This window comes from Temnothorax nylanderi, unplaced genomic scaffold, assembly GCF_030848795.1.
Source record: "Temnothorax nylanderi isolate EJ_2023f unplaced genomic scaffold, tnyl_v1.0 TNYL_tig0055_pilon, whole genome shotgun sequence".
NCBI classification, from domain to species: Eukaryota; Metazoa; Arthropoda; class Insecta; order Hymenoptera; family Formicidae; genus Temnothorax; species Temnothorax nylanderi.
The window spans coordinates 528,676-543,615 of NW_027249117.1; the positions used below are offsets into that span (position 1 = coordinate 528,676).

The following is a 14,940-nucleotide window of genomic DNA, read 5'->3' on the forward strand; positions in this document are numbered from 1 at the left end:
TCGATCGAGAGATGATACACTTCTCCTAATCTTCGTATCATTGCTCCACCACCACCACCAGTCTCGATCCCTCATTAACTCCGCCGCGGGACAGGTAATTTGAAAGTCTACATTGTACAGAAAAGTAAAAGTGTATCTGTAGACTAATAGCTCCTGAGTATTTAATTAAAATTCGCGCGATTTTAAGAAAACGCGATGAGAGAAGTCGGCGAGACTGATCTTCGATCTATCTTGATATTATCACTTTCACGAACATCTATAATGGTTCCATTAACCGACCAGGCGTTTCATTAACTTTCGCCAAAATCTTCTCCGCTCGATCGAGTCTGTAAGCAACCGTCTCGTCGTTCCTCGCCTGTCCCTCCCATGAGGAACGGTACACAGCTTTTCGCGAACATGCGAGACGAAGCGCGGGATGAAGCTGAAAGGTAGAGGATCGAGGATGCAAATTCGCTTTCTCGTGCATGGGAGCTCCCCACACGAGAATCCTTTCCACGTCCACCGCCTGCCAATCCACCCTCCCAAGTCCCCCGATCGCCCTTACCTCCCCGCCGCCCACCCAAACGCGCACCATTAGGCGCGGGCCTATGTATTTTTAATAAGTTTCAAGAGTCCTCTCGAAGCCGGCAAACCCGGCCGGCGCGGCGCGGCGCGGCGCGGCGCGGCGGTTGCCAGTGAAGGCGGCTTTTCGGCTGCCTCGCAAACGGTGTCCTCGCGTTTATTTATGTGCGAGGAGTTCGCAATCCACCTTAGCTCTCCTTCCATCCCTCCTTCCCTCCTCCTCGCGTCCCGCGTCCTCGCCATTCCTTGCTTCCCTTCGTCTTTCGTTCTCCACCCTGTCCTGCCGATCTCGCATTCTCTTTCTCTCTCTCTTTATACATATATCTCCTTCCCTTTTACCCCTTTCTCTTTCACTATATCTTTTTCTCTTCCATATTCGAGCAGCTAACTTTTCATCGGTCTTCCTTCTACTCATCTTTCTTTCCTATCTTCTTCTCTCTCTCACTCTCTTCTTCTCTCGTCTCTCCTTTGCGCCTCTCATCCTCGCGCGCTTTATCTCGGCGCGGTGTCAATTCGAGTTTGGAACATGGGCAACAGGACAACGCGTGTCTACTAAAAACCAGTTTTTAAACGCGCGTTTATTTCGCGCCGAGGGGCCCGCCAGTATCTTCCCTCTCCTCCCTCTTCGCTTCATCTCTTTGTACCACTGCTGTTTCGATTTTTTTCGACGGGACACTGACACCGAGATGCATCGTCTAGCGGGGTGACAGAACTCGCGCGACCAGTGACAACTTTACGGTACGAACGGTAATGAATCCCGACTGATGGAACCGTAATCTCGACGTGGACTTCTCGCTCGCGCGCGTGTAAGATATAAAAACAACACGACCGCGACGGAACAATACAACGTCAAATGGACCACCAAATAAGATATTCGTCGAAATCATCGAAACTCTCGTAGAATGACTTCGTTCGTTAACGGGCCGTTAACAGACAAGACTTGAATTTTTCAGTGCACAATCTTCGCGGCAAATCGCAAGAGATTTGCGATGCGCTTCGCTTCGAGAACGCGGCAACAAAACGTATATCCGCGAAAAATCTCGTGCCCCGCCGCCGACGTGGCCGCTCGTCTCGCGATTTCATCCCACGCTACCGCTTCGCGGAACAACCGGCGCAATCGCGACGGCGATCGTTCCTCAATAAATCAAAGAATTATGCTCGCTGGAGCGTATGCCACGCGATAACCGACGCGACGATCATCGTCGATCGCGTCCGATCATCGTCAAGAGTTTCGATCGCGGATCCGACGACGATCCGCTACCTGCCTCGCTCGCCTCCCGTTCGCCGTTCGCGCGCGCAGAAAGAGGAGAGCATCTCGTGTGCCCCCGATACGTACCCGAAAGGACAGCCACGTAGACAGCCTGCTCGAATCGCGGCGCGTTGTCGTTGAGATCGGTCACACGAACGGTGAGATCGGTCGTCGCCTCGTGAATTCCGTCGCTGGCGATCACCTGAAGAGTGTACTCGGAACGCGTCTCGGCGTCCAGACGCTTCCGCAGAACAACCTTGCCGCCGTATCGGTCGATGCTGAAGGGTCCCGGACTGGTCACGTTGCCGAATCGATACGTTAACGCCGGCGAACTGTCCACGTCGTTCGCCGTGATAGTCGTCAACACAGTTCCCATGGCGGTGCCTGAAATTGAAAATAATGTCTCTTTAATTGGATGAAAAATACTTTTATGCCGACAGCGGTATTAACCCAGGAACGGGCACTTCGGGGTAATTTTTACACCCCAGTATCGAAAAAAAATGAAGCTTACGTCACCGTAATTTTAATGTACACAAGAATTCAATAATGCCTTTTCGCTTGAAATTAGTTGCGTTTCTAATTTTCTATAGTGCATGTAACGTATCCTATATGGAATAGAGTTGGTCAAGGAAGAGTTAAGCCAACTAGTGTTCCTTTCGCTGATTGGCTCCGCCATTTCCCGATTAGCGCTTCCGGTTTTTCAAAACATTTGACAGGTTGTTGTCATATCAATTAATAATATATAAAGTATTCAGCACTTATAAAATATTCTAACTTGAAATAAATACTACTGATATGTTTTAAATCTTAATAATACTATTTAAAATAAAGTGCAAGTACTGAAAATCTATAGTTTACGTAACTAACCTACACTATAGATTTTCGATATTGACAGTGAATATCGGAACGCAGCCTTAATATACAAACTGAAGTTTCAGCAATTTGAAAATTCCGCGTATCAAGTTGGTCACGTGGTTTGATCGGGAAATGGCGTCTTCGAAACTTCCGGCCGATATTGGCTTAACTCTACCTTGACCAACTCTAATATGGAATATGCAACGCAATGAACCTCAAGCGAAAAGACATTATTGAATTGTATTGTACTTCTTTCGTTTTTTAAAATATTTTTTTGGTCTCTCCTTACTTTTTTCAGAATATGTTGAGTAAATCTATATACATAGAATGTACACTTAAATACTAATAAATTGTAGAACAATATAAAATATACGATATGTATTTAATAACAATGACTTTTAATTGTAAAAATAATCCCAGATGGCAGGTGACCATTTATGCAAAAAGAAACTCAGGCGCCCTAAATTAAATAAACAAATAAAAATACATTATTTTTATTTATGTCATAAATAAGATACGCAATTGCAGCCTCGTAGGAAAATGCACATTCGCGAAGATCTCATTGCTGCAAGTAAATAATTGGATAATCGCAAGCACTACTCTGGAGCATCTGATAGCAACGGAATTAGTAAGATGCGTTTGCGAAAATGAAGAAGACTGTTGGGGATCTCGAGCAGAATGAAGAGCTTTATCGCGTCGCATTGTGGGCCGCGCGGTCGCTACTGACAGATTGTATCCTTATGCATAAAGATGCCTTTGATTTCGTTCTTTTGTCCCCTCATCGCGAAGCCACTTTGTCACCGTGAAACGATCGTGCGCGATACATATATACGCGTAGCCCACGGATCTCATATGGGCGCGCATGCTCTCTTCCGCGAAGTTAAAGACACATCAAGGGGGTCGGTGCTTAAAATGCATTGGATCCGTACTATCGAATCGTTTTATCTTGGCCGGTTGCTAAGAAGAAACGGTCGAAACGAATCCGTCCGAAGAAACGGATGAGCCTCTCATACGCGAGGAGGGAAGATCGGGGGCCGTAGCCAGCGCGAAGTAAATTACAATATCGCCCTGTCCGGACGTTGCGCGAGGAAATTGAAAACCGTAACGCGAGAATGATTTCGCGAGCACAAAAGGCGCGCGACATGTGCCCCGCATGATGCAATCACCGCACGCGAAACGCGATTTATCGCCGCGACTGCAAATCTGATCACAATTTGTCCTTAGACATAAATTTATGCCTTCGCCTAAGATATTAGGAGTTAACGCACACGATTGCAATCGAATAATCTTCTTGAGTTCATATTTTCTTATTGTCGCCACTCCTAAGATAAAAATATCCCGGTATAAAGGACGGGAAACCATCACGCATTCTTGTAAAAAATAAAGATGATCTATGAGGGAAAGACAGACATATTTTCCTCATAAATAACCGTAACTTTCGACGATTCAAATAAGATTCTTCGATAAAGTATATGATATGCGGGTACAACGGTTAGGAGGAAGTATACATCATCAGAAAGCGGGCTTTTGATTCCATGACTGAGCTGGGTGATATACGTCGGGCGTAGCAACACCTGCGGCAGTAAAAGAATTATTCTGTACGATGCATTCGAGAGAGCGTGGACGGGGAAAGCTTAGCTGACACGCGGCTGCGACCGCTCGTAAATTTCACGGAAGATCGTTAAAGTCGTGTAAATCGGTTTTGCAGAGCGACCCCGCGTCGCTCGTCAATGGACGCGACATGACTCTGTTATCGCTTGAAAACCCCCTTGCTGTGTCGGACGCAGCTGGAACCGGAAGTAAAGATCGCGGGGTACGCGATTAAAGTTACGCGGATTCTCGATACATAAATATCCTCACGATCGCATCGAAAATCGCATGCGAGCGCTCGTACAAAAATTAGGCGAAAGCAGTAAATATAAATGAGAAGCACTTATAATATAACAATCTTTATTTATGTGTAGAACAGAAAAGTTTATGAGTACATATATATAGCGATGGAAATAAGAACACATTTTTTTATTTACTTACGTAGTTTCGCTGTAACATATGTGTTGTTATAAGTCCAAAAGCAAAAATTATGGCAAATATCTTCCAAACAAAAGAAATTTACAAACTTTTACGAATTTGTTAAGATTGTTAAGATATACACTATATGTATATAAAGAACAGTCGTATTATCATCTCAAAAGCAACCAAGATTACTGAACCCACGTAAACTAATCAAGCTTATATATATTCGTGTTGCCTTTCATTTCCATTAATTGGACTGTCAATTTTTTTTATTTCAGTGACAGATTGATCCAAAAATACGTCTACTTTGCATTTATAGGATTTTAGCAGATTCGCCAAATTAATGAATAGAGTAAAAACAAATATTTTTTTTAAGAAAAAATATAGTTTTATTCTAATAAAAATACATAAAACTATATTATTTTATTCAATTATTACATGTAATATTAAGTAATGCTACATATTTCCACGTGTACAAAATTCACTAGTTTGCAATTAATAAACATAATTTTTTTAAATTGTTTGTAACTGATCATTTATGCTTCGTATAAACAGTATCGTATCCCTGTTAAATAAATGCTTAATTGTTAATGTAATAATTAGTAAATTTATTATTTCATTAAAATGCAGAATATATATGATGTATTGTTGAATTAAATAAAAAATTTTATTTACATAGAAATATATACATAGTAATATAATCTGCAATCATTTCAAATCGTTAAATTTCTATTTGTCTTATTTACAATTTCTTTTTAGTATTCTTACAATAGACACACGCGCGCACATATGCGCGCACATAACATATCAAACATTCGACTATAACATTTTATTAATCAGCTTGTTAATATCAGCTAATTACCGTTTCTGTAATATGTCAAAGAGAATAAGATTGTAGGAATAGAGGGAAAATCGATAACAGATAAGTAATTGATGTAATTATGAATTTGACTACATAACTTCCATATCAATGTTTAGTCTTATAATGCTAAAATAACTCGGTAACCTTGGCATTTTACAAGAATACTCTCACTGGTTCTCAGAATGTGCTATAAATAGTTGTGCAATCTTTTTATTCTAGTATAAATTAAAATTAATGTTAAAAATAAACATATATTAAGAGTTCCTTTTCTATTTTAAGAGGTAAGAGAAACCATTTGTATTTCGTGTACTTTAAGGCTTGAGAAATATGTTTCCTAAAAATTTAAATTTAAAAATACTAGTGAAATTACATGCCTCTAAAGAGCGCGCAAGTAAAAAATATAGTATGTGACATATTTATAGTATGTGACATATTTATAGTATGTGACATATTTATAGTATGTGACATATTTATAGTATGTGACATATTTATAGTATGTGACATATTTATAGTATGTGACATATTTATAGTATAGACATAAATATAGTATGTGACATTCGATATAAATATATAAAAAAAACCTTAAATAAACATCTGGCCCTTAGATCGAATATAATTAATTTTTTTCTGCTGTAAAGTTCCTATAACAAGTCATACATTTTCGGGAAAGAATTCTTCGTAATTAGATTGAGTTATGTTGTTAAACATGTTGATTAAAATTACGGAAAATTTCCTTTCCAATACTGGTTTAACAGTGTTAATAATAATATCTTTATTCTCATCGAGGACAGCTCTAAAAATTTGATTTAACTGACCTAATTCCTTCTCGTTTCCGAACTGATATTCAAAATCTCTAACCTTGGAATTCACGGTTGCTTTCGATGCGTATATATGTTTTTTACCATTTTTGGTTACCGTTTTCAAGTCCAACTTTATGTTTATTTCCACATTATCTGCAAAAAACACACATTTTGATCAATTTAAATAAAATCTAATTTTGAATCTTTTATGCTAAATTTCATTGAAACTTTTGTTTTACTTTAATATAAGATCAATTATTTTACATACCCGTAGTAATGAGTAATATTCCTTTGTGAGCGATTGGTACTAGCAGACGTATATTAAAATCGTACGTGGTGTTTATGACATATCGCTTCATTAGAATAGTAAAATTGAAGTGGAGCCTTTCGGGGTCCACATTAATGGAGGTTATAACAAAGTCGCAATTTCCATATACCTCTACGTTTTGAACATACAGTTTGACATTAGGTTCGTCGACAACGGCAATTTTGTCCAACATTAATGGCTCAATCATTGGAAAAACCGGAGAAGTCCCGTAGCAAAAATTGTCCTTCAAATAGATAATGTTGTCCGCGATGCACTGATTATAGTTGGGATCGTTGCGGCCACATACATGAATGAAGGAAGCTGTTAAATTATTTTCATTAATTTGCAAATATAAAATTAAACAATCTAAGATAAAAGAAGTTTAATGTAATTAACTATTTCAAAAATGTTATAAAAGTATTTAACATAATAATAAAAAGAGATAAAGAGATAACGAGCATCTAGAACATATACATATGTATAACATATAAACTGTAGTTTTATTACTTGTATATTTTGAGGGAGAACAATGAAGATTCTAAATTAATAAGATCCTAATTTTTTTAAATAGTTTATCAATTTCGTAAATCGTTGTATAAAAAAGACAGAAGTTTAGTTGTTAAACGAATCAGATTTTTACATTTAATATTTACTTACGTACGTCCGCTACAGTTATAGCAACACATGTTGCTATTACCGTAAAAGAAAAGATTGCATTAAACATTATCCAAATTAAAAGAGTTTTTCTGACAAACTTTCCAACACTTCACTGTCAGAGAACAGCCCTAGCAATTGTACGATATGGTGTGTATCAAGATGTGTATCAAGACTGATGCCTGTAATCATTGATCAAGCATATATATAGGCATCTGGTCTCTCATGTCATTTATTTTCATGTTTCTGTTTCTGTTTAGTAAACAGTCTTTTTTCCCCCTCTGATTTATAAAACTTCGGCCTTCTTTACATTTAAATGAAGTTTCGACGAATATCCTAAATAATTAATTCAGATCGTAACCTTGTACAGAAAAAGACAAGTTTTTATTCCAAGATGTATATAATGCGTAATATATTCTATTTTTATATTTTAGTATAATATTTTATATTATTTTATATTTAATATTTTATATTTAATATTTTATATTTTATATTTTATATTTTATATTTTAGTATAATATTCTATTTCAGTAAAAAAAATATTTATTAAGACACATTAATAAAAGTGTGTACATTCAAGTACAAATTAATCTTCCATTAAATTAATATGGTAAATAAATAATTCTACATAAATCGAAAAGTACTACGATATTTAGAATAAAATTATAAGTGTATAATTAATGAAAGAATAAAATGTTTAATTCTTTCGTTGAAAATAAGAGTATTATGTTTGCATGGTTTTGTCCCTTAGTTTAATATCAATTTGATTCAGGGGCGGTTGTTCCAACCTTTTGGTAAACTAACTAATAGTTAAATCATATATATGTCTTTGTTTATCCTTTACATTAGACAAAGATAGACATATGATTTAACTATTAGTTAGATTACCAACAGGTTGGAACAACCGGCCCTCAGAAATTTAATTCGTATTTCTCAGAATTTAAGGCTACTGCGGTGATTAAAAATCAAACAAATATCAATGTATATTAAAAAAGACATTTTTAAAATTTTTATTTTCGAACTTTGTTTTCACAGAAGGAAACTTTTTTCCGTTCGTCTAACAAACTATCGGTTTTGTTATTCTGTTAATTTATTATTTTGTTTAAAGTAATATTAATACAAGTTAGTAAATTGTTCTAAAACGTTTATGTATTGTTTTTGAATTATTAAAATTATAGCTTATTTGGCTGCTCGCTTTTTAAATAATAAATTTATATTTTAAAACTTAAATAGAATATAAAACTTAAATTAGCAAATTATTAATTATAAATCATAAATGTAATTATGGATAAAATTATGGAAAAAAGAGGTATAAAACACAAAGTGTAATTGTTGCAATATTTACTACTTGATAATCTTATAACTAGTCTACTAACATTTAAAATAATACAGAGACATTTTTAGTCGACCAACCATTACACCAAATATTACGCTGCGGCACTCTATAAATATTAATGTCTACCATTACTTAGTTAAAATAAATTTTATATCACTGACTTTCTTAAACTATTATATAATAAAATTTGTTCTAGTTATTCTTTAATTTCGCAGCATGTAAGAAGTGTCATATAATTAATTAACATATATACAAAGAACGGAACGTTTCGACTTCACCGAGTCTTCTTCAGCCGTAGTATAAAATATCATAGGTTAACATGAACCTATACACAATTTATGTTAACCTATGATATTTTATACTACGGCTGAAGAAGGCTCGGTGAAGTCGAAACGTTCCGTTCTTTGTATATATGTTAATTAATTATATGGTTTAACATCTATTAATGCTCGATCATTGGCCTTTTTCTTTTTAATTTTTAAACATTTTGATAATTTAAAACTAGGTTCAGCCATTAATGAGATACAGAAATGTGAGCCGGGTTCATAATGAGAAGTCTCGCGTATTATACAGGATTTTTTGCTTTTGTTGTAAACTATTTGCGAATTGTAACAGCACTTTGGGTAACGACGGTTTTTGTGATTGGCAACATGCATCTCGTCACTTGTCAAGACATGAGAAAGGTTCAGAACATATACAAAATTTCAAAAAGTGGACTGATCTGACCATAGCGTTCAAAACGGAAAGAACAATAGATCAACATGAGCAGCGTATATTTCAGGCAGAACAAAAGCATTGGTATTCTGTGCTTGAGCGTATCTTACATGTCGTAAAATTTCTAGCTAAACAGAATTTAGCTTTCCGTGGATCTTCGTGTAAACTGTTTGAACCAGATAATGGCAATTTCTTGAAAGCTGTAGAAATGATATCTCAGTTTGATCCGATAATGTCAGGACATATTCTCAGAATACAGCAGAGAAAAAACGACGAAAGTGTACCTACGTATTTAGGTAAATCATATTATACTATATATATATATATTCATATAATATAATATTCATATAATATAATATAATCATATAATATATATTTAGGTAATATCATCCAGAACGAGATAATTTGTCTCGTTGCAGATAATATACGATCGATAATACTGGATAACGCGAGACAGTCAAAGTATTTTTCTGTGATCCTTGATTGCACGCCAGACGTAAATCATGTAGAACAAATTACCGTGATAATTCGTTTCTTAGTTGTAAACGCAGACACAAGAACGTACGAGATTAACGAACACTTTCTTGGATTTCATCCCATCAGCGATTCCACCGGAGAAGGTTTAACAACATTTCTTCTTAAAATTCTCGAAGATTACAACTTGAACATTCAAGATTTACGTGGTCAGAGTTACGATAATGGCGCGAATATGAGTGGAAAATATCGTGGCTTACAAAAGAGAGTCCTGGATATCAACTCCCGAGCATTTTTCGTTCCTTGCGCTGCTCATAGCTTAAATTTAGTGGTCTGTGATGCAGCCAAAGTAAACTTACAAACCGTGGATTTCTTCAGTACAGTTCAAGCGCTTTACAATTTTTTCTCAGCATCGACTAAAAGGTGGGGTGTTCTAAAACAGCACATTACAAAACTGACGCTAAAGTCAGTCTCGGCGACAAGATGGGAAAGTAGAATCGAAGCCATAAAGCCATTACGATACGAATTAGGCGAGATATATGACGCTTTAACGGAACTGACGAGTATCAATGAAACGGATATCCAAACTCGCCATGAAGCACAGTGTCTAGCACAAAAACTCTGTAATTTTAAATTCGTGTGCTCAATCGTCATTTGGCACGAGATTCTTTCGAATGTAAATGTTGTCAGTAAAATGCTTCAAGACTCCGAAATGAATATTTCTTTATCAGCAGAAGTTCTGAAAAATCTCGTAACTAGTTTAACAGATAAACGATCTGACGAAGGGTTTGAAGACTTTGTTACGCGTGCTAAGGAATTGGCTAAAATTGTTGAAGCTGATGAAGACTTCCCAAGTCCAGTGAAAATACGCCCGAGGAGGAAAACAAAACAGTTTGATTATGAACACAAAGACGAAACAATTACAAATCCTAAAAACAACTTTAAAATAAATTTTTATTTTTGTATTTTAGATACAGCAATAAGCTCCTTAAACGAACGTTTCGAGTTATTGAAACAGCACAATGAAACTTTTAACTTTCTGCGCCATAGTTCGTCTCTTAAAAAAATGAGTAAAGAGCACATTTTGGAACAGTGCAAGAAACTGCAAGCAAAACTTTCAAATAAAGCTGGAACAGAAAGTGATATCGATGGTGCCGAGTTGTACGATAAAATTTGTATACTCTTGCAAGGAATGCTAATGCCCGATATGAATTCAAGTGCAATGCTGAATTATTTATTGAAAAATAATTTGCAACAAGTGTTTCCGAATCTTTACGTGAGTTTGCGAATATTGTTAACTTTGCCAGTCACCGTAGCTTTAGGTGAAAGATCGTTTTCAAAACTTAAATTGATAAAAAATTATTTACGTTTGACTATGTCTCAGGAAAGGTTAACGAATTTAGCAACAATTTCTATTGAGCATGAAATCGCGAGCAAGTTAGAAACATCGCAGCTCATCAAACAATTTGCTGAAGTAAAAGCAAGACAAGTGCGTTTTATATAAAATAGAGCTTTGTATCAATTTAAGTATTCAAAATCGTGCAATGTTTTATAAATGCGATCGGTAGAAAAGGGCGGCGGCGGGACACGCTGCACCCGGGTGCAATAAGCCCTTGAAACGGCCCTGCGCGTATATATTAGAATTCCTGTATATATCGAAAAGAAGTTGAGCAAGCCATTAAAACTTGGCTGAGATGTGCAAAAGAAAGAGCAGGGAAAGAAGCAATATAAAATAAAACATTCTTCATTGTAAACATTTGCATTTGCACATGCAATTTGTAAATTTATTTCACTTTTGCTCATTTTGAGTCATTTTTGTTTTTAAACAATGCAAAAGTGTCAATTTGGAGTAAAATTTCTAGAAAATGTGGGAATTTTTTTTACTAAATTTGAGTGAACACCCTTATTGAAATTTCCACATTAGTTTTTATAACTATTTTGAACAAATTGCTGTTTTCTTTAATTAATTTGCAATACGCGCGTGCAATACTTTTAACAATGTGTGTATGTGTGTGTGTGTGGATACATACATATATACATACATATATGTATATATTTTATATAATTTAATAAATATATTATTTTAAAATATTTATATATTTCATTGTTTTTATCCTTTTAATGTAAATTACAATTCTAGATGTTCCCTTTTATCATGTCCATAGGACGTCCATCGAATATCCTGTGGACATGTTTTAGGGATATAAGCATGTCCACCAATTTCATAAACAGATATACTATGGACATCCATAGAATGTCCGAAGGACGTAAAACGGATGGCCTATGAATATCCTCAATATCCTTAAACGACGTCTTATGGATGTCCATCGGATATCCGTGTGCTGTCTAGGTCACCGATCATCGCCAAATTCAATACCAACCTTCCTTTAATGATACTCTATATAAAATTACATGTATAACTTATACACTTTTCAAGCAGAAATCGGTAACCCCTTCACCGATTTTCGCCAAATTCGAAACTACCTTCCTTTAATAATATTCTATATATAAGATGACAAATATAACATGTATAACTTATACACTTTTTAGGAAAAATCGGCAACCCTTTCACCGATTCTCGCCAAATTCAATACCAACCTACCTTTAATAATACTCTATCCATAAAAAAAAAATTAGCTCGATATCTCAAAATTTGCGGAAATCAGAGCAATCACATAGATTTTTTAAGACAGAAATCGGTAACTTCTTTATTATTAGCAATTTTTTGAATTCTATTATATTCCTCAGTTTTTTCTACTCCTATTTTATAATAGGGGTTTATAATAATATAATACTTTAAGATTTGGTTGATTAGGAAAATCTGAACAGGAAAAGTCATTAAGTATGACTCTTTTAAAGAATTTAAAATTTTAGATATCCCAAATTTTTTTTTTCAAATTGGGTTGTAGCACAATGGCACATAGCCTATGTTACATAGGAAGACATAAGCTATCCACCAGTGTAAAAATTTTTAAAATCGATTCAGTAGTTTCTAAGATTACCCCGAACAATGGTACAAACAAACTTTTCCCCTTTATATAATAGTAAAGATTATCGTAGGGCATCGTGATATCTTGAACGTTCGTTGCGTAACTTCGCTAAAGTAATCTCAATCGCGGAATGTATTCCTCGCATTTTTCACGAATCGGAATCGGATCCGCAAACGCACGCTCAACCGCGACATTAGTGCTCCTTGTATGGAAAATACGCTCGTCGGTGGTCTACCATTGTCTCGATTTCTCGTGTCAGTTGCTACTTTCGGAGCAGCCGGTTCGATCGACGCTGTCGATTAAATTCTCCCACGAATGCGCGTACGGCCTGCAGAAGGGCCCTATGGGAGCGGAGGTAAGGCCCATCTAACATCGGCGAGCCGCGCCTCCCGCTTTCGATGATAATTATATCCTTTTATTCTACCGGCGGTAATTACACAAACGTTTACCGTAGGGCTTTTGAGCGGATCGCGGTAAAACCCGACCATGCGAAACTCGCGCGGATTAAGCATAATCGACATCGTTGTCGTGGGCGAGAGAGCCGACCCGCGACGAGAACGCGGGCTTTTTCTGTTAAGCCACTTCGTGCCGAGTTGTTCATCAATTAGCAATTTATAAGCATAAATCTCTATACGGGAATGCCGGGATGCGATTATTGTAAAGACGCGATGAGGATCAAGATTACACTATTAAATTCGTAGTGTCAAATTACACTCTGTTTAAGTCATTTTTAATCATTCCTAATAGGTTGCCACTGCTCCTGCTCAATATAGAGTTAATTTAACTAAACTAATGGACTTAAAATAATACCATTTTGTGTAAAAATAATAAATTTTGACACATTTCATCCTTTAAGGTGATTGGGCTATCAGAGCATGTCAAAGAAAAAAATCTGATTAAAAAATATGTTACAAAGAAAACCTAAATACACTTAAATTTGCAATTTTGAGAAGATCTGACGTCTAGTTTTTGAGATATTAAATCTCAAAGTTGGCATTTTTAACATAGGTTTTACGGGAATTGTACTGGAAACATACATTTTTCGAGGATTTCACTCACTATCTGTAAAGAAACAAGTTCAAAAAACTGAAAATAACATTATTTGATTCTTCTAGCACTTGTTAAGTATAAGACAAAACGACGTTGACGTGTAATAAGGCCAAAAATTCAATCAAAAGTTGATGAATCGTCGCGTTTCTTGTCGGCCTTTCGATCAGCTGTACGCGACGTGAACATGTGGCAACGCCGCGCCGTGTAGTGTTTTCTTTCCACAGCACTATTCTTTTGCAAGCAAATCTCCCGTTATCGAAATTGTTTGTTACCTTCCATTATTTTTCAACATAAACACAATACATAACCTCACTCAAACACATGGCACTGGCATGATAGCTGCCTACAGCGAAGAGATGCAATGTCGCGACATTGCCGGCATTTCTCTTGTACGAATGTCAACTGAAGTCAAATCTTGAACTGTTTACATTTATCAGTAGATGAATTGATACATGATCGAATGAAAAGTTACATTATAAAACTAGTAATTATACAAGTGTTTATAATATATCGACTCATACGGTACTTAGCCCAATCACCTTAATACGTATTTAACAGTGTAGAAGTAGGCTCGTTATCCTGTCACGTTTCGCATTACGACAACGTAATTCACATTTCTATCAAATTCGTTTTAAATACAGTGAAGTGTATCGGTTGGGCGAAAGCGACAAGATATTTCGCCTCAATGATTGACAGGATATTGAAAGCGTCGATGCAACCAAGAGGATCGCAAACGGTCGATTTGATCGGATCTCTATAGGCGAAGAGTGACACTTCCACGACGTGGCACTGCCGTAACCGCGATCGCAAAACAAACCACGGAGCTTCTGCGGGAGCAGGGTGCGATACTAAATGAATTTCACCCGGCTCGGCGTTAACGCGGTAATAATCTCGTTTACACCGAGACTCCGAAGAGTTTTACGGCGATACAAATTAGATAGTAATCTCACATTGCGCCATTGCATTGGCGCGAACGAGTACGCATCTAGTATCCTCGTGTAGAGCGTTCTCGGAAAAACAAGAAGAAATAGAAAACGCAGCAGCAACAGCAGAAAGCGAAGAAAGGGACGAAAAC

General features: G+C 36.4%; 1 protein-coding gene across 1 annotated transcript in view; it reads right to left on the bottom strand.

Moving 5' to 3' along the window:
- Ds (dachsous cadherin-related 1) overlaps nt 1-14,940 on the bottom strand; it is a 351,409-nt gene that overhangs the window by 4,885 nt on the left and 331,584 nt on the right. Inside the window, exon 15 of the mRNA XM_071707027.1 lies at nt 1,898-2,194. Within this exon, the coding sequence (XP_071563128.1) occupies nt 1,898-2,194 (297 nt within the window). The remainder of the gene's footprint in view (nt 1-1,897; nt 2,195-14,940) is intronic.